The sequence below is a fragment of the Haemorhous mexicanus genome, chromosome 7, assembly GCF_027477595.1.
Source record: "Haemorhous mexicanus isolate bHaeMex1 chromosome 7, bHaeMex1.pri, whole genome shotgun sequence".
Lineage (NCBI taxonomy): Eukaryota > Metazoa > Chordata > Aves > Passeriformes > Fringillidae > Haemorhous > Haemorhous mexicanus.
This window is the reverse complement of record NC_082347.1, coordinates 23,592,421-23,617,151: the sequence shown is the minus strand read 5'-3', so window position 1 is coordinate 23,617,151 and position 24,731 is coordinate 23,592,421. Positions and strand designations below refer to the sequence as shown.

The following is a 24,731-nucleotide window of genomic DNA, read 5'->3' as shown; positions in this document are numbered from 1 at the left end:
TGACACCAAGAACAACAAGGACTAGAACAGGAAGGAAAAGATTCTGGTTCTCTGTGAATATTTTTGATGTGTTTTTGAATCAGAACTTTATTAAAATTCTACATTTCAGAGTAGTTGGAACCTACCTTTTCAATAAAATCTAAACATATTATTTTTATTTTTAGCATAGTCAACAATTCATCTGAAAAAGGTAATTTTAAAGGGGAACCCCAAAATTTTTCTTCTCTAATAATATTTACATTTTTCTTACAATTTTGTTGATTTTTTTACAAGCTGAGGTAAAAAGAACATTGGATTTAATAAACACATCCTCAGCATTGTTTTTTTGAAATTTATTTTGGCAAAAATCTTCTAACGGTAAAGGGTCCACTGTGAAAATTTTCCCCAGCTCTGAGGAGTGTAAGGGAGACACACAAAATTACATCCCTGTAAAGGGAAACATTTACTTCTCCAACACATGCAAGCATGCACTGCAGTGCAGCACTCTGCAGGATACAGAGATAACACACAGCTAATACACAATGCTGCCAAAACCAAAAGTTAAAAAGCCCTGAGTCAGTACCCTCCAAAATGAAGAGACTGGCATAAAATTCCCAATGCTGTAAATAAGAATTTTTTTTCCTTTGCCTTCAGTTCTGGCCCCTTGGGAGTCAGCCAGGTCGCACTTCCACCTGGTCCTTGCAGTTATGAAAGCCAGAACTACCTTGGTATTAAACGAAAGCTGAACTAGTTGTTTATCTTCAAGATCTGAGGCTTTACACAAAATACCAGCTATGGCATAACTTGCAAGAGGGCTGAGAATGTTATCTACATTTATCTGATTCCTCCCAGTTCAAGACTCCCTTCCTAGTACACACATGTCTTCTGTTAATCAAAATGAATGTCCACAAGGAATTCAGCACAGACTCCTGAATTTTAATAACTGGAAACGGGCTCAAAGCAAAGCTTTCAATTAAAAGTTCCCATACTACCCAGATTAAGATATTTAACCTTGGCAAGCCCGTGTGTTTCTGTAGATCTTCTTAACTCACCCGCTGGCACAGCCGCTGCTCTGCCAGCTCCAGCCCGCGCTGCGTGGCACTCACCGTGTGCTGGCAGCTCGTGGGGCTGTGCCCTATGCCAGCTCCATGCTGCTGCAGCAGCACTGCTGGCAGGACTCAAGCCGGCCAGTCTAGAGGCAACAGAAGATGACACTCTGAACTGCAGAGTTGGCACTATGAACTACACATCATTGCAGTCTAGGTGTAATCAGAAAACAATTCTTAATTCCTAAGAGGTCAAAAATTTCTGGGCCTTTTCACGGCAGAAGTGTCTTGCTAGTGAAAGGGACTTTAGCTACTAGTGATGCTTTTCTCCTGTTCTCTTCCTGTGCCTTGTTAGTTTTACAGATTTTTGGTCTTCTGTTGCAGAGATTATGAATTTGTTGAAGGGGAAAGGTAGATCTGTATATGCTTTGATGGATACTTTGATGGATGCTCTGAGTTGAATGTCTGCTGCATGGCAGCCTATGGTATTAAAATTTGGACTCAATGACCCAGGTGGATTCTCCTAGGCCTGTGTTTCTACATCCAAGACCAGTAGTACTCTTTTTGTCATTTAACATTTCCTTAATTCACCTTAAAACCAGGATGTCAAAAGCCCAGGATCAAGTTTACTTACAGTATTTTGGTACCTGTATGACATCTTCTAAATGTTTAGATTTTAATGAATTTCTGGAAGAAACCCTTCCAGACATGAACTGAGTATAATGAAAGTAGAAACACCTGCCTGAGGACATTTCTATCCTGCAGTCACTCCTTGAGTGCAGCACTTGTAGACATATTTTAGCTACCTTTAAGCCAGCCAGCCTGTGTCCTGATGGCTCTATAGCCACAGCTTTGCATAGCAGAGCAAATATTCAAATACACCTGTTTCCCAGGTGGGCAAATGGTTCTCACAGCCTCATGCAGCAATTCATTCTAGGGGGTCAGGCTAGGCAACCTATCCACCTGGGGCTGACCACTGTCAATCACCAGGACCAGGGCCATGAAGTTGCATATTCCTGCTCAGCAGAATGAGGTGGCAGGCCATCCTCCTGCCTGGCACATCTCCTCTCAGGAGGCAGACATCTACTCCTTTCTTCCTTTCTACCCCTCTTCCTTATGTCTGCACTTGTACCATGCACTACAGCAGAACTGGAACGGGTAGAGATCTGCTAGAAGCTGAACGTTAATGCTCTGCTCAAATTAAATGAAATAAAACCATATGGTGTCATCATGGGTCACTGATTTAAAACAACAAAAAAATCCTAGCTCCACTCTAAGCCCTTCAGATAGTAAAACTGATGCTGTGAATTGTGTCTTCTTATAGTGCAGTCAAGAAATGCAGTGAGAGAAATGGGCAGGATTGGGCTTTGTCTCATGTTTGTACTGAGCAGGCTAACCTGGAACAAAGTGACACTTTTCTCCCCATGTCTGCAGGCATAATGTCAGTCTAGCCCCAGTGAAATTGATGGACCTACACAGATTAACAGCACATACAGAGTCAATTCCCCTCAGAGAGGGCTGGGATTGTCTTTTGAGATATGTAAGGCATCTCCATTTTGACCTCTCATCTATTTAGAAGCTTTGGGAAAACAGATAATCCCTCTTCATGTACCTTTTAGGACCATCAATCTAATCAGTCTAATTAATCTCTCATACTTGTGCTTATATGCTAACATAGTCCATGATCACTCATCTTCTCTCTCCTTTTCCAAAAGGTAGGGAGAAAGAAATCCAATTTTCATGATAGAAGCAAGTTTGAATGTGTGAATATTGCTTGTGGTCCCTGAATATGGCAGGGTTTGAAGGCATTCTGTTGTTTTGGCAGGAAGTGCCATAGCCCCAGGCCAGCTAGCGAGGAAGCTGCTCCTGCCAATGTCAGCTGTTTTTCTGAATGTTCTAAGTTTTGCAGTAGATTTTGAGAGCAGTAGCTTCTACTGCTCCCACCCTACTTCCTACGAGAAATTATTGGTTGGCTTTTATGTAGCAACTGCAGCTCTGATTTTCCCAATTACATCTGCTGTTGCAAATTCAAACACCACCACCAAAGCCTGTGCAGCTGAAATACAGTTCCTGCTGCCTTTGCCCATTTCCCTTCACATAGAGCCACTGTCAGCAGGGTACATGTCACTTCTGCTTCAAGCAGGAGAACGAAGCCAATACTGTGCTACAGCTCGCTGAAGCACTTACTTGGCCCCTGTTTATTAGAGAGTCTGAGCCCTTCACTCCTCCTTCCAGCTGTCCTCACTGTGCCCCAGGTGGCACGGCAATGCTCCTATCTTCACACTTCAGGCAGGAAACAGAGCACAGAGAGAAATGCCATTTGTCCAAACTCTTGATGAGAGAGGTTCATGACAGAGCAAGAACTGAAGCCCTTCCCTAAATCGGATTAGGCTCTAACTATCAGACTTTCTATTTCCCTTCCTTCCCCCCCAAATCCCTTGGCTGTTTTTCCTCACCATGTTACAAAGCTTGCTTTCCATTTTGAACTTTGGGCAAACAAGATTTTCCCTCCCCTCTTATTTTGCTCAACCATGAATTCAGCTGTGTTTCAACCTATGCACAGTAACATAAGACTGTCTCCTGTTTGAACCGAAGCCCCATTCAGAGCCCTTTATGTCTCGGCAGCACCAGTCTGCAGGTGGGATATTGCTGGCTCCATGGGGGCTTTCACCAAAGACCCCAAAGCTGCCTCTTCTCATCCCATGTTGTCCCTCTTTGCCAGCATCACTGGGATGGTCACAGGCCCTTTTGTAGGAAGCCATCTGATGCAGAGAAGGCTTCTGTCTCTCTCAGCCCTGCCCCGTGTGCCCCGCAGGCTGCCTTGTGCGTGGCGCCGGCACGGCCCGCGGCTCAGCGGAACAGCCCAGCACTAATTAAGCGGCGCGGCACAGCAGGGTGTGTGTGCCTTGGCCATCACAGCCTCCCCTGGACACAGCGCAGAGAAAAGGCTGAAGCTTCACAATGTTAGCCTTCCAAGAACCACTTTAATTGCCCAGTAATGCACACCCTGGGGTCTTGTAATGTGCTTCTAATATGGAGCATTTAAAATTTGAATACTCCAAAACAATTACAAGGAGTTTGGTGCTCTGCTGAGTGTATCCTTCCACCCTCAAAAACAATCTATGACAATGGAATCTGATCAAAGTGAGGATACCAATGTTTTCTGAACTCTGTCAGGGTCTTCTTGAGGAAGCAGGATACCACCAATCTTTCCTTAAATTCAACTTCACTCTGTTTTTCCAGGATTAAGACAATTGCTAGATTGTGACTCCAGATTTTTCAGTCCTACCTTATATCCCTCTGATCAGTCCTAGTATGATTTTTTTTATTTGAGATACTGTCAAAACACTCTGCCAGACATAGAAAGAGAAAAGAAACCACCGAGTATGTTAGGTTTCAAGAGAGTTTGGATAGAAATGTCAGAGAAGCAAGGTGAGTTTTCTGCCATCTTTTCTATGTTCTTATACAGAGTAATTTCTGGACAAGTTTAGAAGCGATTTTCTACTTGCTTATTTACAAGGAGTGAAAGTTCTTATCAGAAAGCACTCTGGCTCAGCTAATTTTAACTTATCTAATATTTCTTGTTACATCTCTTGATTAGAGCTTGTTACAGTTGTAATACTGGAAGAGAAGATTTTTGTCTGTCCATCTGTATTCAGAATCAGGAGAAGGGATTCCATTAAAACTGACAAAAAATAACGAAATAGAAATCAAACATTGGAAATTCATGACCTAATGTTGAACATTTAAGCAAGTCAAAGGCATTGGGAAATAAGCTGTTGTTTTCAGCTGGTACTGTATGTAAAATTAAGTCTAGAAGGAGTTACTACAAGCCAACTATAGCAACTCATGAATTCCAGGATGGATGTATAATTCACAGTATGATACTATTTACTATAATGACATTATATGCCATCACTTAACATAATATTGCATATTAAATTCAGATTTTGAAATGAAGTTCAGTTGCTTTATTGCAATCAAAGATCTATAAATGTCCTGTTGCTGAAACTTTAGAAGGCTGTGTATTAAATCTGTTTATATTATCCAAAACTCAAAGTAGTCAACTTGTACAAAAATTTCCCAGTGGAAAATGAAAAATGGGAATTTACAGTAAGTACCAGTTTATGTTCCTAATTAAATACAAATGCTGTTATTGGAGTCACTGATTGTGATGGAATTAGAGCAGGGATGAATTCAGTCCAAAGGGTCAATTTCTTTTGCAAAAAGTTGTTTGAAAATATTGGCATTTATCTCAAGAAATCAGCACTGCTAACGGAAGTGCCAGGACTTGTGTCCCTTCTGCATTTGGGAAGGGCTGAGGATGTTATCTGCAAGACGTCTCTTTCTCCAGTGTCTGAAGGCAAGAACAGCCCATCAAAGACAGCAAGAGGTGATCAAGGTTTTGTGACCTCTTATACAGCAATAATCCAGAAATCCTAGATTTGAGGCAGCAGAGCTGGCTTAGTGCGTATTTCAATCCCTGGTAAGGGTTAGAAGCTTTCAGCAACACCGAAGTTTAAAGACAACATTATTATGCTGCATTTGTTGCTATGGGGCTAGGTCAGCTCTGTTCATCTTTCATCTGCTGTTTCATTAGGTGGTCTTTTGTAGAACAGACTCACTTGAAGCCTCTCAAAGCAGCAGCAGTGCTGCCTAGCTATTCCGCTGTTTATCACTGTCCCTAAGTGAATCGACCCAGGGGGATGCACTACCGTGTTCTGTACTGAGCACCAAAGTCCTGAAATTCCCTTCTTTCCTTAAAACACTGGAGTTGAGTCATGACTTTAGGGCAAAAGAACTTGCTGGGGAGAGTCTTTTCAAGACCTGCCTCTTCTTTTAGCCATAGAAAATATGTTCTACCAGACACCTCATTAGGTTCACTGTGTATTTGATGCCAAAAATTATTTGACCCAAGCCACTGGAGGCAGCACAACCAGAACTGGTCACCTCTGCTCACGGTTTCTGGACACTTTCTTTTGACATAAGACCAGTTTCATTCTTAGGATTGGGATGTTTCTGAACAGAGCCTTTCACCTCTGGGTCACTAGCAGAAATCTGGCCCTGCTTGGTAGTGACCGAAAATCATTACCAGCTGACAGCTACTTGGTGCAATGAGCTGGTGAGTCTCATTCCAGTTCCTAATGGACACATCTCAGTAAACACAGTCACAACTGGCACTAACTGGTGTTCTCAGCCAAGAGACCTCGAACTGAATGGGAAAGGAAATTGAACCTTCCTTTTCATCCCCTGCCTGGGTTTTGGACTATTATGGACAGGCATTTTATACCTGCAGTGTTTCACAGGCTGTTTTTACTCTAAATGGGTTTTTGAAACTTTGCAATTTTCATGCAGCATGATTCAGCACAGCCTGATCTGCCATCTCAGTATAATTAGACTCATCTTATGGTTCCCCTCAGTAGAAGCTTAGCTGTCTGGTGCCATCTCCCAGTACAAATGATGTCATATCTCAGTATGAATGGAACCATCTGATGTCACACCAGTGCTAACAGGACGTTTTATAATATGTCATCTAAGGCTGCAGGGGAAATCTAATCCATTCACTATGCTACACTACAATAGAACATATCACAGTATAATGTGTAGGTTAACTTAGACACCCTCAGGTAGATTTTGGATAGATGGATAGATGGATGGATAGAAACATTTATACAAAGTATACATATATTATATCACTCTATTGATTTTAAAAAAGTTCCAGGACTGCCTAGCTATAATGAGATTTTTGAACTTTGTGTTGCGATCAATGAGGGGAATATTATTGGCGTGGAGAATTGATATACCCGCTCTCTGTGGCTTGTTCTGCTCCTGGACTGCCCCTGCCCCCAAGGTGTACGATTCCATCAGACACTTAACCTCTTTTACAGTGTCATCAGGCTAAAAGGAATCTAATAGTGACACGGGACTTGTGCTCAGCACTCTGGCACTATTGCTTTCCTGTCACAAATAATTTATAGCTTTCTATTTCCATCCCTTTGCCTGCACCCCATCCCCTTTTTCTGTTTCTCTGGGCTGGGGGAAATCAATAAACTCACACAACCAGAGTGGCACTTCAGGGGGCTTTAGGGGGAATGTGAGACAAGAGGGGAAAAAAGAAAAAAACAGAAAAGAAGAAAAAAAGTTATATTATTTGCTGTAGGACACTTTTCAGATCAGCTCTTCACCTAGTATGAATCATATGACCTTAGAATCTGGCCCTCAGGCCTTCAGACACTTTTTGTATAGGGTCTCAGCACCTATAGATTAGGGCATCTGGTACCACTGATCTATATGAAGTGAGGATCTGGATCTCCATCCTCAGCTAGAACCTTGACATTCTCTGTCTCCAGCTATGTCCCAGGTACTCCAGCTACACGTCAGACTTCATCAAGCTTGTAGCAGAGTTTTCTAACTTGCTGAGATGGGATGTTCTCTTTCTTTTCCTAAGGCTTCATTCTCAGAAGAAGTGGTTTTTAAAAATTGCCCCCACAATGTCTCCGCCTATCTCTATCCAAGCCATATCAACCACTAGCCACACATTTGCTCTTTGAAGTTTTTCCAACTTATTCTTTAGAACAATTTTTTAATGGAAGCTCTCAAGTGGGCAGGACAAATCTTCTATTTGCTTTCACATTCTGGAGAGATTCTTGGGTAGAAAATAAAGCCAATATAATGCAGGGCCAAGAGTTCCAGAAGCTCAGGCTGAAGAGAATCTGCAGCCTACACCCCAGCTGGAGTGGCTGAAGAGAGGACAGGCTTGTTCTAATCTCAGAAAAGAAAGTTGGTTTCCATGGCCATCACAGGTCATGTCTTATTTACCGAGTTCCTAGGTGGAACAGCTGTTTCCAACTCACAGATACCCAATATCTGCCAGTAGTCAGGAACCTTGCAGTCAGGTACTAGGTACTAGTGATTTTCTTTCACCACTGACCTCAGCTGGATTTAAACCAGTGACCTAGAGGTGAAAGATTTCATGTAACAAGAAACAGAGCACTGACAATTACATTTCAGTTTATTGTAATTCTGAGCTACATTATAAGCTTTGTGATGCCTTTTTGAGTTCCCACACTGTGTTCCTTCACCACCTGACAAACACCAATTTTTGCCCTGTTTGATGGATCCTTTTTTCCTGGTGATCTATATCCCATTACCAGTCCCTACAGATGCCTTCTGCTTTTACCTCATTTATGAAGGGCAAGGGCTTTAGGCAAACCTTCCCCAGTACAAAACATTTAGTCAGTTAGAAGGGTATTATTCAGGTAGACAACAAAATTAAAGCTACTCCATTTGTAAATTTAGCAATGTCTCTATTAGCTGTGAAGACTGCACTGTTATGCTCACAGATCAGACCATAATTGATAATGCAGCTGTTAACACACGGAAGATCCTAGCTTTCTCACTGAACACCATCCTTATTCAGTGAACACCCAAGTCTGGGATAAAGAAGACAGAGCAGAAATAGTATGATTCTTTGAGAGCTGGACTATTAAAGCAGTAGAATCAGAACCACACGGCAAATGAAGCCACTTGCTGCACCGAGAGCTCAGATCGAGCCTTCATGTTCTGATATCTGGGACTGTGGGTCTGCAAAGGCACAGAGAAGATGCATTTAAGTTCTGAATGTGTTTCATTATTTTCCAGGATCATCAGAACCAAAGTTCAGCAACCTTTTCACCCAACACCAGATGGGAGTGGGACAGGTGTGACTGCACCAGGACATACTATTGGTAAGTAGACCGGCATGAGGGGTGGTGACAGGTCAAGTGGAAATGGGGATGAAGCCTAGTTGAGGGAACAAAGTCTGACAAGCAGATGCTAAGCAGAGCAAAAGGGAGGAGGGGTGAGTGGAAAGAAGACTCCATGAAAATCAGAGTTTTCTATTCTTTGTCTCCCCTCTTGCATTGCAGAGAAAATAATCACAGAGAAACTAGTCCAAAGTAAGGGTTTGCCCAAATGATTCTGCCTTAACGTTCATTTCCTGTTCATGCTCTCTCCCTCATCTCCTTATAGAGAAGTATTTACTGCTGTCCTGTCTAAGCATCAGTCTTCACCTTTTCCCTTGTCCATATTTTGACTCTCTTTTTCCTCCCTGCCAATTTTCCTTCTCTCCTCTCCCTTTGATGGAAATGGTCCATTTTTTAATGGTAGTAACACACAAACATGGGTAAGATATTCCTGCTGCTTCACAACTAAGTTCTTAATTGTTCCAGCTCTGCAGTCAAGTATCCCATGGGTGTATTTCACTGAGAAAGTGCTTTTTTTTTTTTTTTTTTTTGCTGTGGGAGATGTTTTGCTGGTTTGTTGAGGTGAGCAGAAGATGGAGGCTGTAATACAGTGACTAAATGCCTCCTAGTCTGTTTAGAGGTACTGTGTTAGATGTGTGATGAGATACTTTCTAATCTGAGGGCTGTGGGGTAGATATGTTTGCTCTTGCTAGCATAGCTTTATCTAGTGACAAACTAGAGTAGGAAAAACATGCAGTATTCTGAGATATTGTGAAATACAGTGGCTTATTTGTGGCCTAAGACTTTTTTAGATTCTGTTGGTTATTGAGAATCTGCTGCTACACAAGGATTTACCAGAAAATGCTCATCTGCGTGGGACAGAGCTGGTAGATGTCCTGTATACACAAACTGTATTCAGGATTAGAATGGGCAAATATGGAAGAACATTTCTGGATGCCCTTTTAATATGGACTTGCTCACTGGACTGGCAATCACTGATCACAACAGATGGAGCTGGCAGATTCCTTCTTGGAACAGTAGTGCAGTCTAGGGAATGCAATGGCTGAGCTGGGATAGTGATTGTGAGTGCTTCTAGTGGAGTCTCTCATTGCTCTGGGATGTTCTAGGATGTGGGAGAGTGTTCTCTACATTGGAAAGGTTTTGCTCCATCCTGAAAGGCTTCTGTTGGATGTATTGATTGCTTCAGATCAGTGCTTTATGAGCTGAATGATGAATAGTGGCCTGTAAGAGAACTGGGATATTCTTTCCAGCACTGGGACGCACTGGGACACAATAAGTATGCCTGCTGGATGCATAGGTCTACCTGTTCTATTTTCTAAAGGCCTGATTATCATGAAGGGATCATTTCTAATTTGGATTACTTGCCACTTTTGATATATTGGAAATTCATGAGCAATCTTGGACAGCCAAGTGGCCAGAGCATTCTGCCTATTGATACTGGTCAGTACAAAAGGAAGGCACTAGATTTTCATCAATCTGGGTGGTAGTATGTATCACCCAGTCATTCCAGTAGGGAACTAAATTTACTAGGCCAGCACTGAAGTGCTTCTAACCTATGCTAAGAAGGTAATTTTTTCACTAAGTGTTTGAAGTGGTCATGTAAGAGGCTAGTCTGCCTAAGACAGAGCATGTGCACTCCTGGTGAAAAAATACTGAGCGGAAATGATCTGGTAAAATATGGATGGACTGTGAAGTCACTAGAGAATGTGGCCTATGCAGCATTTTACTCGATTACCTTGAAAGCCTGCTCTGAACTGGGATGTAACAACATTTAGCTTCTTGATGCAATACACTTACTTGTTATCAATGGCCCTGTATTGGAAGGCTGTGAAGCTACAGTATAGCAGTGGACAAGCAAAGCTGGGATGCAGCTTTTCTGGGATACAGTAGAGTAAGTCCTTCAGCATGAGGGACCAGGAATCTGCTTAGTGCCCAGGCTTTCCTATTAGACTGGTGGCATGCATAGCTTTCAGCTGGGGATCCCTGAGTGCTGTGCTGCTCTCCTGATGGCCCCTTCTCCCTTTTCCTTTCGTCCAGTGCCCAGCACAGCATCCCCTCCTGTCTCCAGTGCCTCCAATGATCCAGTGGGCTCTTACTCCATTAACGGGATCCTGGGGATTCCTCGGTCGAATGGCGAGAAGAGGAAACGTGATGAAGGTAGGGGGAGGGGAGAAGCTCATCCTCCCTTTTATATTCTTTGTCCCCATGTACAGGCTCCAATTTCAGGCCAAGGTTTGCAGCTGCTCCAGGGGCTAGATCAGTTTTAGCAAGAGACCAGTTCCCCGCCACTGCCCTGCTGGCTTGGAATGCTCTTCTTCTGAGGCCTTTCATGACAGGCTGCGTCTCCAGACATCTGCTCAGCAGGCAGAGAGCCGTCTCCATTGCTGGAGCTGATCCCAAGTTCATTCACTGCTGGAAACGGCTGGAACTGAGCTCCCCAGGAGCCAGCAGGTGCCCAGACTTTGAACTGTGGGTAAACATGGTTTCCCTGACTCACTTGATTTCAAACTAAGTGCCACCTTGGAGAAGCACCAGCAATGTGGGAGTTGTCTTTCATTCCCCTTGCAAACAAGCTCCTGCCCTGTGATGTGCCACAAGCTACATTAGCTGGTGCTCACAAGGGCCCAGTTTTCAATGAGTAGCATCTACCACAGCAGAACTGTCATGCTTGCAACAGTCTAAAAGCAGAACAGGAGGTCTTCTGAGTACTGTGATCCTAAGGTTGTCTCTAAGCCTTTCACTAAGGCTGTAAAGAAATAGTATTAAGCTCTCTCCTTTTGCATCCTACTTGCTGTGAAGTATTCAGGACAAAGACCCTGAAATTAATCAAAATCTGGAGCCTCAGGTCTAAATAGACTTAGTCAGGAGGGGTGGGTAAGGTCTTGGTGCTCTTATGGTGGCTTTCAAACACTTTTCTTTAAATCTGTCTTTTAAAATTTGATTTGTTCTAAAACTGAGGGCCAGGAGGTGAACTTTTTAAAGAATATTGACTGACCAGTTTGTTGGATTCAGCTCTGACTTCAGTATGTTGTGTTGCTTGTTGCATGGAAAGACCTCTTAGGACAGGTGGCTCAGTGTGCTGTGTGTGCTGTAATCCCAATGCTGTGCAGTGCAAGAGAACATGAGAGTTCTCTGTGATATGTGGTGAGAAGAGAAAACTCTCCTGAGACAGATGCTGCATTTTGAGGTTTTGCTAGTAATTTTCTCAGTATTGGTTCTGGTGAGGTTCACGTCTGTATGTTTTTGATCCAAATAAACACAGTAATCCTAAGAATAAAAGGTAATCATCACGTTCCCTTTCTCCCTTATACAAAGTAAAACTAGATGCAAGGACCCAATTCAGCTTCTGTTAAAGCAAATGGGAAGATTTTTGCTGATGTCATTGGAAATTGGATCAGGGCCCCAGAGGAAGATCCATTTCCCAGCTAGATGGCAGTAGGGCCCAGCTAAGAAAAAAATATGTAGCAATGGAAGGGCTGAGTCAATGCCTCAAAGTCAAAAAATGTCAGGAACAAGGGACAAGTATTGCAAACCTTTCCAGCATTTGCCCTCATTACATATAAAGGAAATAGTGTTCAGTTCATTTCAAACTGAACGACACTTTTCTCTAACAGTTGTGCAGATCTCCTGGCAGTTATTTGAGGGTTTTGTGAATCCCTGTTCTCATACAGTCCTATGTGGTGATCACCGTCTCTCAACATGGTGCCTCCACATCTCATTAGAAATTATGCTCTTCAATCTGGCTTTAGCTACTATTCAGGCTATAGCTGGAAAGATCATCCCACTTTAGATGCAGCCACACAGTCACTTCCAGCCTCAGAACCTGAGCTTTCTTTGGAACAGTACAATTAAACACAGAAACAGCACAGCAGCCATCTAAGACTGTGACACTTGACAATGATATATTGACTGTAAGAACTATTCTTTGTGTCAGTCCTTAATTCATTCCAGATTTGATTTAGGCAAGTGACACTATGCAGCTCCTTGCTGTTGGCCAAGTGCCCACATATCCCACTAGGAATCAGAAAGGTACCAACCAGACAATCTTGAAGATGTTGCTTGTCTTTAGCTCTCAGAGTTTTAGGTGGCAGTTACATGACATGGTTGCAACTGCCTTAGATAACAGCCTTAATCCTGCCATCCCAGACATCTGCTGCAGGGACACGTTGTACTCCTGACCCAGAGAAAGCTCACATGGGACCCCAAGCTAGCTGCTCAACATCTCTAACAATGAGTTGCATTATCTGGGCTCACACTGACCTTCAGAAATGCTGGAAAATATTGTCCCTTTGTGGAGCTGAGTCCTCAGGTTAGAAGGGTGCAAGGGGAAGTTTTGCAAAGCCAGTGATCTGCATGGATTCCTGGGCAGTCTCCTCTGTAGCTCTAAACATTCTGATTATTTCTAGTTGAGATGGGGAGTAGGAAAAGTTGTCAAGAGATACAACGTGAGTATTTCTTTCATATTCATGCTGGATGCATACACCTTCTCAGTATTTCCCAGAGCTTCTGAACACTTTTTTGCAGTTTCTTTCTTAACTTCAGGTTTTATTCTCACATTGAAAAGCCCTGGTGAGCTTTGCACATCTATTTTCCAAGCATTTAGGGAGTGGTTCTTCCCTAAAGGAGGCAGAAGAAGCAACACTGCTCTCTCTTTCTTTCCGCTCTGTTGGACCAGCTCTGCTGCAAGGATTCCTCTGTGAGGAATACAGTTCAGCAGAAAGGGGAAGTACCAAGCTGTTCCTGAATCACCAGTTCTGGAAGCCTTGTTAGCAACCTCTGTGATAGCTGGGGGGAACAGGGTAGGAGAAAGACAGAGAAGCTTCTATGAGAGCACACCCCCTCCCCCAGGTCCTCCTTGCTGCAGCTGGTGTCTACATTAGACAGTAGCACAGATGATTAAGAAGAGGAGAGATAATTATGTGTCAAGATGATGTAGCAGAACTCCCGAGTTGGAGAGAAGGAGCCAGACGGATGCATGAGGTGGGTTCAGAGATGGACACTGACAGCCAGGTGTGTCGCCCACAGGGAGTTAGAGGGAAGAGTGGGAATCCCAGCCTACCAAATACACTGGTTGCAAGTGCAAGGGTGGCCTGGGTGATGTATGACATTGAGAGCTAGCTGGGAAGCAGCTTTGAGTGTCTACTACTAGTCACAACAAGGAACCTTGGCAGTGAGTCCTTCCTCAAAACTCAGTATGTCTTCCTCAGGTGAATGCCAAGAACGGATGGTCAGGATTTGCCTTGTTAAGATCAAATTACACTTTTGTTTCAGTTTATAACCAGTGATTGCAAAACTTCTGACTCCTGTGATAGAGTTGGTCTCCTGCGAGTTTGAAAATAATTTGACTAAAAAAGTTCACCACCGTTTGTGTAGCACATTGTGTGCCATTTCTTGTGGTCTGTGGGTGTTGCCAGCGGAGCTGTAACTTCCCTCTGACCTTACACCCACCATCATTTACACCTACCTGCAGATGGAAAGACCTGCAGGTATACCTTTCTGGTATTCTCTTTCCATCTTCCAAAGGTAGAAGTCACCCTGCAGCATCTGATGACTTTCTCAAGACCAGTCTTACACTATCAAGTTGCATCAGAAAACAAGAATTCCTGTCTCTTTATGATTTGAGTGTTGTAGTACTCTATGATGGCAGGCCAACCATGTTCAGCAGGGTCATTGCTAGACTAAGAAGCAGCAATACAATATCCAGAAGGACAAAGGGAAAAAATATGCAACTACTTCTGCTTTTTCATAACCCCTTAACTGACAGATAAAAGAATGAGAACTGGGGTCACCCAGAGGCACTAACAAAAACTTAGTATCACTCATATTGTAGTCTTAAGCACTGTACAAGGAGAAAAAAAGGAGAAATGAAGAGAAAGCGAAAGACAGATAAACAGAAAGATAGATAGATAGATAGATAGATAGATAGATAGATAGATAGATAGATAGAAGGATATAGATAAATAATTAGATAACAGGAAAAGAGTATATCAAGCTGCTGCCAGCATACCACAGCATCTTCAGCTGGGTGAAACTTCAGCAATTTTTACAAAACATTCTTGTGAGACACAGCCCTTTCTTTCCATAATAGGCTGCAAACAGACTTCCTGTCTAAACCTAAATTCTCATTTGGGATTCAACTTCCAGTGAGGTTGGTGCTGTAACATTCTCAGCATTATTAATCTTGGTCCTTGACAGTATCTGTAGTATTTGACAGCATTACTGGCAATAATATCTGCAGTGCCGACAACGGCAGAGATAATATCCCCCAGTATTATCGACATTAGCAGGGATCATATCTGCAGTCTGTTATTGGTGGGAGCAGACGTAATGTGTCCAGTATTATTAGTATCAGTAGTAATAAAACCCAAAGGCTTGTTAGTGTGATCAGTGCTAATATCAGCACTAGGTTTGTGGGAGAGGAGGGGATGGAGTGATTGCTACTGTAAATGGCAGTAATACTCACGGTGTTTGCAGTGAAGGAATCCCCAGCAGAGATGGGGAGCAAGCCTGAGAAGGCAGAAGTCTCTCCTTCCCATTCTTGTCATTTTGATTATTAGAGTGAGTGACACTGATACCTAGTAATGCAGGGCTGTGTCAGTGCAGGGGGACAATGGAGAGTCACCAAGATTTCTACAGATCTGGTGGTGTTTTCCAAGAAGTGTTAGCTGTATCATTGCAGATGTTTCACCACACTCCTCAAATGGGATTGGGCTGTGCTGAACAGGGTGCTGCCCACTCTCTGTAGGAGCATCTGCACTGTTAATCCTGGAGCTATAGGATAGGCAGCATCACTGCCTTTCTATTTGGCGCCATTCATATAATTTTCAGACTGTTATTGCCACAACACCCTCTACTGAAAATCCGTTCTTTTGTTACAGGTGGTTTTCTCTTTCCTCACTCCAAATGGGAGGACTCTGAGTGCAGAGCAGGGTCTTGACAGTGTTTAGCTTGGGACTTTTCCTACCTTGCTGTGATCTGATTTTCATATTGGGAAATTAAAAATTACTCCTTCTGGTGGAGTGTGAGGTAGGGATACCTGTGACAGTCCCAGTACTAAAAGTTTTTTAAAAACTGCCCCAGGACATAGACTATTTTAAAGACTTGAGTTCAAAATTTTCTTCAAGTGGAAAGTAACTCAGAGCAGAGAGGTGTGTAATGTGTCTATGTTTTTGAGCAGATATACAGCAGCTGAGTATGCCACTGCAAGTATGACCCCATTTGTGTTGTTCATAGTGGCAGGGATAATACAGTTTGCGAGACATAGCTATGACATTTCAGATGACTGTGTCATTGTCAGTGGCACACAGTATGTGTTTGCAGGCAGTTTGGTTGTGGTTATCCTGTTGTTGTAACTATCACTATAGGTTGTGGGTTTGTGATGCTAATGATGAGATTAACTGTATCACTACTTACTCTGCTGCCCCATTACACTCAAGGCCATTACACTCTTCACAGGAGCAGCTGTGAATTGTTTTTTGTGGTATGTTTGCATCACGGCATGCAGTAAGGGTGTTTCAACATGGTAATTGTTGGTTCACTGGCGCAGTTTCTACTGTGCTGTCACTGCAATTCATAGAGTTGTTACTGCAGCTGATATAATGTGTTGGTTGAAAAAAGACTGGCCATGACAGTGAAGTCAATATAGCTATGTCACTGCAGCATCATGTTCAGAATGGTGTGTTTTCATGAAGTGTGATATCAGTGTTCCCCAGCATGCTGGGGTCATTTCATAACATACAGTGTGCTTATGCTGTCATCTGCAGTATGGTGATGCTTTGCTTATGCTGGAGTTGTACCAGAACAGAGGTCTAGCCCAGAACTGTCCTGTGGGGAAATGCATTCATTCATTTTTCTATGCTGCCTGCATATGTTTGCTAAGAATAGGAGCGAGTCATTCCACTTGATTGTGTCATGGCCTGATGTACGTTCATCTCTGGACATATTAGGTATTTTTCTGTTCTCCTCAAACCCTAATAATTGTTGAAGCCAACAGGGTGTGTTTGGACCCCTGCAGGTGATGGAACAGCACTACTGTCTGTGGTGAGCCTGCATTGTTTCACAGTGTGATTTTTTGTCACCACAGCTGACTTGTTTGTGTTATTCTATATGACTGCTTTATTGCAGGTCAGCAATAGTCTTAATGACACTGGAGACACATGCAGTTATATTGCCTCAGGTGCTAACCCCATGTTCCAACCATCACACAGAGTTGTGGGGTGTACACACAGCAGTTTATGGATGTGCAGATGGGCTGAGCAGATTCTGGAGTCTTTCAAACTCTCACAATGTTTTTCTCCTACTTTCCCTGGGACTGTTGTTTTATGCAGCACAGCTGAGTTTCCAGTGGCTGGCAGCTTGCAGCAATGGTGTATCTCTGCAAACAGGAGCAGTCACAGGGGACCAGGCTCACTGTGTTTATACACACAAGTCTAGATAACACTCCCTGCCATTCTAGATGAAAATACAAATTGAAGAGGGAGTTTATTCTAAGTGATCACCCACTTCTCCCTCCTGAAGGTCTTTGGCTAACAAGACTCCTGGAAGGACATAAGAAAAGCACCTGCTACTCATCCTGCACCTCTATAAATAAACTGCAGGAGGATGTCAGAAAAGGGAGAGTATGTATAGGAAAACAGAGGAGGGGGAAACTGGATGAAGCAGAAGACAATGAATAAGCAGCACAGCACTGACAGAAATGTGGGCTGCTGCACCAGGAATCTGGAGGTCAGTCTGTAAGCAGGAGAAACAGGATACATGTATTTGTGTGAGGTGTCTGCACACATGCTGGGAGTTTGGGGAGTACACATTGCTCAGGAAGAAGTCAGGTAAGGGAGAGTTAACAGCTTACATCACAGAAAGCAGTTTGGACAGAATGCCTTGCTTCCAAAGCATATTGTGCTGCTTAGTTTGGCAGGGGCTGGTATTCTCTGAAGACAAGCTGGTCTGGCTTCAGTTATATTTGTGTGCATCTCTGATTGTGTATTTGTGTCTCTAGGAATGCACGCCTGTTTGTTTTTTGCATTTCTGTGTTAGGACCACTGGTCTCTACTTATCTGTGCTTATGTACTGGGGTGAGTGGCAGGTTGGACCCGTATTTTTGTGCATGCCTATGGAGACCTAGAAAACGTGTATGTTGAGCTGTGTATAATATTGCCTAGTAGGAGGATGGATACTGTGGAGCATATGGATGTCTGGGCATGTATGGCTCAGTATTACTGCTATGTATTTTTATGAATGCGAGGTATTTGTATTCACATTTTGAGCATATTTGTGAATGTTGTATATTTGTATGTACATTCTGAGTGTATGTGTTGTTACATTCTTGGAGTATCAATGTATCTTTGTGGTTGCTGGACATGAATATGTAGCCTGCTAGTGCTGTGCACTTCTGTATATAGTTTGTACAGATGTGTATTTGCATTGAGGTTATATATTTGTGTGTATGTTATATATATATCTATATATACACATATTGGTTGTTCTTGCCTGTATAAAGGCTGTTTATTTATGTAAATATTTTGTATTTATTTACCTTATTTGATTCTGTACATGTTAATTTAAAGAAATTACTTTGAGTTACAGGTTATCATTTAGTTAGCATACATATACTTTTGTAAGTTATTTGTTTATTCAGTAATTACATTTAATTGACATGCACCTACATTAGTACCTTTGTGTGTCTCAGTTTGCTTTCTTGTGTCTTTAATGTTAATTTGCTATGTTTTGTGGGAGCTACTTATGCATAGAGCTTTTCTTTACATTTATTTGTGTGAGCACCATAAGTGTGTGCTTTTCTGACTGCTTATTATGGGTATTTAGTTTGTGGTTAGATATTTTTCCACTTTTTGACTCATTCTTGGGAGTGGTTGTTGCAGCTAACATGTCAACAGGAGTCAGGCAGCTACAACTCCTCCTAGTGTCTCTGCCTCCTCAATGATTCTACCTGTGCAAAGGCTGCTCTCCAGTTTTGCTAGATTCCTGGTTCTCTGGATCTTCTTGTTCACTTTAGATGAGTTTTACTTTGAGTAGCCTGCAATCATGGAGGTGGCTGTTATATGTTGTCATGGATGTAAAGAGTATGGGAGTCCGAGGGAGCATGGTGTCTGAATCCATGAGGGTCCCAAGTTAATGTGCAGTGAATGACAGAATCAACTGCAAAAGGATTCAGAAATAGCTGGCAATGTGCAAGCAGATGGTACTTTAGAGGGTTGTTGGTATAACAGCGGATGAGGATGCCATGACCAGTGAGAGACACTGGTTTGGGGTCAATGACATGGCAATGAGACATAAGGGCAATACTACCGTGGAATAAAGGTGACATGGCCCTGAGACAAAACATGGGTCATGGTGACATGCCAATGACCCAGGCTGATCTGTCAGAACAGCGAGAGCTGGAATCTGTCCATCAGCTGAATAAGGCAAGGGAAAACAGGAGGAGGAGATCAGAAGGCAAATCAACAGACCTGTACCTGGGCTGTAGGACCCAGATCACCAGCAGTTTGGGACATGCAGTGTCTCCGCAGGAACTGTTGTGTCCTGGTGTGAAGGGTAAGGGCAGTTTGTTAGCAGTGGCTGTTTGCTCACAGTGATGGAGAGCAGGGATAACACAGTGATGACATCAGGTGGTGGCCATATCCTGTGAAGGTAGCCATGGACCACGGGGACTGTGTGGGCAGGGGCATTATTCCCAGTTGCTGGAAAAACAAAGAACCTAACAGGCAGTAAAACAAAAACAAAGGAGACTTGGAAGCACCTGACAGCCCTAATTCATCACAGGCCAAGATTTTTCCCCCCTCATGTTCCCATTATATTTGTTTGTAAAAGTGGAAATCAATTTTGAAGGTAATTTTCTGGAAAGAATGGAAGGGAGGTGGGAGGGCCGGATAAGGCAGAGATGGCAAGAGGAAAAAAAAAATTTAGGCCAGGCACAGCCCAGGGGCAGCTCTTGGCAAGGTGAAAGAAAATTGCATATTCAATCTCCATCCATGAATCTCCCTTGCTGCTGCCCGCCTCCTGCTCGAAAACAATGAAGGCTTTCTCCCCTACGCTGCACAACGCCTGAGTATCAGCGCTCACTTTAACTTCAGGGTCATTAATTCACCTGATTATTGCAGGAGAGGAGAGGGTTGCAGAGGCATCCATTCTAAAGAGCCCTCCCTTAGCTCATCCTTTGATTAGTTCAGGGTGGGGGGAGTTGAGATAATGTGTTGTCTTGGACACAGTTTAAAATGGGAGGGGTTGAAGAGGGGGTGGAAGGAGGTAGAGAGGGAAAGATGTGGCCCAGCTTGTTGTGGAAGGGAGGGTTGGAAAGCAGTCATTCTTGCATCCCTCTGCTGTGGTGTTACTGCAAATTAAAAGTAGCATGTTCCACTTCGCAGCTATCTTTCAGGGAGGGGAGGGGCATGGGTATATGTCGGCATGGGGATGGGGGGATCTTATCATTGCTTCCTCAGCAGCCCAGTGTAGTGTCACCCTGTGAGGTGACATTTGAATTTACAATTCCGCAGAGAAAAGCCATTAATTCACAAATTAACATTTCTCCCTCTCTCTCTCTCTAGCTCTTTCTCTCTCTCTCTCTCTCTATCTCACATGGATGTGCAAGCAATTGAAAAGACAAAGGAAATAGCCTTAAGGAAGAGACTTTACTGCTACTCTGTCTGTGCAGAGATTGCTACTACTGCTTCTAGATAGATAAACCAATTACCTGAGCTGCTCTGCTCATGGCAGCCTGCTATTACCTCCTTTTGTAGAGCTGATTCCATTGCCGGATTACACTGTGTGCATCTCATTAATGTTAACCAGCATGATACTGGGCACTGTTTCTGACCCTTCTTGCCATAGCCCCTTCCTCTGCAGTGGAAGAGGGAACTGGGAGAGGAGTTGAAGAGAGGTGACAGTAGGCACAACATACTTCCTAGAGCAGGCTACACGCAGAGCTCGTTAGAATACCTGTGCTAAGCTTAGAGGAGATGGGGGCTTCCCTTCTGTGGAGCAGATCGCATGACATTAAGCCTGATCTCTTCCATGTCTTGGTGAGCAGCCAGGATGCTGTGCAAGATGCCTTGTGTGTGGGCACCAGGTATGGGCAGTCCCTTGCACTCTCAGCTTTGCGTGGAGTTTTCAACAGGTGTAGAAATGTGTGTGCAAGCAGACACAGAGATGTGAGTACAAAAGCTGTGTATCCATAGCTATTGCACATGAGTAACTGACTCCCAGAGGAACACAACAGAGCTCAGAATAAGAAGCAAGAGTAAGCACTTCAGCTTACAGATTGAGAGGGCCAGATTTCTATGTAGTGCAACTCTATTGAAAGCAAATAAAGGATGCCTGTGGAGATGTTCTTGTCTAAGACAAACACTAGACACTACTTCTACACAACCCCGTTGTCTTCAAAATCCCTCTTATTGCTCTTTCCTGCCACTGTCTTTCTCACTTCTGCTATCACTGCTGCTGTGGCTGCTTGGATGGCACACACACACGTAGGCACTCAGCCACACACTGGTGCCGCCACAGGCACACATGCGTGACACTGCCAGCCTGGCTATGCAAACTCATACCTCCGCAGACTCAGCTTCTCCCCACCTGCTCTGGTGAGGTCTCTTCAGTGGCTCCAAGACTACCTGCTGCGGGGCACACTGGCAGTTGGCTTTCTGAGCACCTTCTGGCACTCTCTGCATACTGCCTTGTAGGAACATGCTGGTTGCCCTGCCTTTTAGCCTGGTCACATAGCTATGTGTGTTTGGAGAGAAAATGTCCAAGCAATGTTGTTTAAATAAAGACTTGCACATACTAATTTGCAGTCATCCAGGTAAAAGAAAAATGGACCAGAATGGCTGTTTCTAGAAACCTAGTATCCACATGCTCAGTGGTTGGAGCATGTGCCTTTCTTCAGCATTGCCTTGGGTCCTTAAATCTTCCTAAAAACTTATCCTTTTAACAAGAGCATCTGCCTCTCTGACATTCCCTGTGCCCCACATGGTGCATAGCACATGGCTGGGGAGCATCATCCCGCAGCTGGTGCTGGAAGACGGATCACGATCAGCGGAGGAATCGGCAGGCAGTGCCAGTAATTCAAACCATCCTGACCGTTCAGTGAACCTGAACCTGCTGACCTTGACAGCACTAGACAGAAGCGGCCTCAGGAATCCCAACCTTTAGAGAGGCATTGGCTGGAGGATGGCTCCTGCTCTCTCCCTTTCTTTTCTTTTTCTTTCTTTCTCTTTCTTTCTCTTTCTTTCTTTCTTTCTTTCTTTCTTTCTTTCTTTCTTTCTTTCTTTCTTTCTTTCTTTCTTTCTTTCTTTCTCTTTTCTTTTCTTTTCTTTTCTTTTCTTTTCTTTTCTTTTCTTTTCTTTTCTTTTCTTTTCTTTTCTTTTCTTTTCTTTTCTTTTCTTTTCTTTTCTTTCTCTTAGTGATCCAGCAGCCAAGGGGGCCCAACAGTCAGTCCCCAGTGCACCAATTAGCTCCTAATTTGGCTATCTCTGCACTCCCAAGTCTACATCAGTGTAACATTAAGCATCACTTGCTGTTCATAGATGTAAATCATTCCTATAGAGGAGTGTCTTCTTGTGCTAAAGGAAAACACTAAGCACCTTGTTCTCAGTCAGGGCCACAGAAACCCCTCCTCCCAAAATGGGAGCTGCTACTCCTGCTGTTTGGAAGGAAAGCAGAAGCTCTTTACTTCCCCAAGTGACAGTATCAGATCCTCTAGCCTTGTTTCACTGGATCCCAGGGGAACAACAAGATCTCACCAAGAGATTAGCCCGTGAGAATCTTGACTGGATAGATGAGGGGCAAGGAGGCAATTTGATTGGAGGGGAGAAAGAACATAAAAACAGTGTGTTTAATTTTGTCACAAGACCTTGCTTTAAAAAAATGCAGTTTGTGAACATTTTATGATGCTTTCAGGACTTTCTGGTCTCCAGCTATCTCTGCTGATAAAACTGCATTTTGTGTTGGCCTGCAGAGGCTATTCTAAACTCTAGGATATTGCATATGAGGGATAACTCTGTTAGTACAGATGGCTGGAAATAAGCAGTTACAGATACATATTTGTATCTATCTATTGACACACACCAGACTAGTTCTGTCTTCTGTCTCCATCCATAGCTCTTTGAAGATGATTTTTCCAAGAATCAATCACATAAAATAAAGGATGCTTTAAATAGGTGTCAAATGCAATTCCTGCCCATCTTAAGGCCCTTTAAAATGTCAGAGTTTTGTTAAAGGGCTTAAAATAATGTCTAGATCCACATTTTCCTTTCACTTTTCATTCATTCATCCAAGCATCCTACTGGTTACATCCCAACAGGTTCAAGGTACAAAGGCCTCTTCCCACAGAGGGCAACAGCTATAGAAAACACATGAATACAGTGCCAGCACAGGAGCCAGGTCATGGGTATCACAGTTTCCTTTTGGATGTTCATCAGGCCAGGATTTCTTTCTCTCTTTGGACCTCCCCTTTTTTTTGGTCAGAGGAGCTATTCTGTTTTTAAGCTAAGGGATCTGCATTGGAACAGATTTGTAGACATCTGATCAAACCTTAATGAGGTGATTGTTGTTATGAAATGTCCATCAAACCTTGAGTGCCTTCTACTCCTCTCTTAAATGCTCTAGAAAAGGCTGTATAAAGGACAGGTATACTTCCATGCCCGGTTTCTCAAAGGACCTGGTGCTCTTTTGCTCTGGCTTTCAGCATCTAGTCTGAGAAGAGGTAGGCCTTGAACAGAAGGATTGACTTCCCAAGAAGATCAGAACTGTTCTAGAGTTTGGGACAAGTTTATTAAATCCCAGCAAACAAGAAACAATACTCCACTTGCTAATCCTCAAAGATACTTGTGGTTCTTCTCTGCAGAGACCTCACTTGTTTGTGAAATTGATTGCTACCCATGGCTGGCCTCTCTCTTGTTTGCAGACCACCTCTTACAAGTTGGAACGTATCTGCCATACACATTTTATAGCGGTCACATCAGTATAGGTTCCTTCATGAACCTGTAATGGCCTTCATATGACCTCATGCAGAAAGATGACAAATTATTCTACTAATGGTTTACAGTTATTATAAGAATGAGGAATCAAAAAAAATATTTTGCATGGTGATATTTCAAGCAGATCACTGCGTATTGCAAGCCTGTAGCTCTTTTATTGCCTGGCATTTTACAATTATCCATCCTGTATCATATGTTGTTTATTAACCTTCCCATTCTTAAGATCTCATTTTCTACTGAAATGTGGCTGCCTCTCAGGTGGACCATGGCAGATGTTGAACAATACAGAGCATCAACTGTGAAATTTTGCTGTGCCATGTCCAAATGAAACCACAGGAGAATTAAGATATGCTGTGGGTAATCACTCAGGCTGGATTTTGTTCAGGACAGCCAGGTTAATGTCTGCACTCTTGCAAAAAATGCCATGGGAATTTTAATGACTCTGAGTGATTGGAGCCTTTGTTTTATGGCACGTCAAAAATGGCAGCTCTAAAAACACTCTGCTGGAATACTGGTTTAGTGCTGACTCAGAAGAGCTTCCAATAACATGATTCAAAAGTATCTGGCTCAGGGGCAGGTACAGACTCCTTTGACTGATGAGGTTAAGAGAAAAGTGTACATGAGGGGAAAATAGGTGTAATGAAAGGAAGGTGGAGTCTAGAGGGAAACAGAAGGAAAGGAGGCATATTAGTGAGGGACCAGGCTGATGGAACCAAGCAGTCTAAAGGAGAATTAATATTTTCTAGACTGTCCATGGTCTGACCCAGATCTGCTGAGTCTATATGCTAGTGTCCTCTCAGTGCTCTCCACTGGAATCTCAGGGATTCTCACAAACTGGGAGGTGAAACTGGATGGTGACAGTCCAGCTCTGGGCTCCCTGCTTTGTGTCTAGCAGTCCTGATAGCAGTGTTGATTTCCATGTCAGGCAAAGCACTGCTTGAGGAAAAAAAAAAACCCTCCAAGTGTGGCGGTGTCAG

The 24,731-nt window shown here is 43.2% G+C and overlaps 1 protein-coding gene across 4 annotated transcripts in view; it reads left to right on the top strand.

Annotated features, from left to right (window-relative positions):
• Positions 1-24,731, top strand: part of PAX2 (paired box 2) — an 83,301-nt gene that overhangs the window by 25,426 nt on the left and 33,144 nt on the right. For 2 of the 4 annotated variants that reach the window (XM_059851458.1, XM_059851455.1), the window contains exons 4-5: positions 8,667-8,752; positions 10,808-10,927. In XM_059851458.1, the coding sequence (XP_059707441.1) occupies positions 8,667-8,752; positions 10,808-10,927 (206 nt within the window). The remainder of the gene's footprint in view (positions 1-8,666; positions 8,753-10,807; positions 10,928-24,731) is intronic. The other 2 variants (XM_059851457.1, XM_059851456.1) reach the window with 1 other exon arrangement.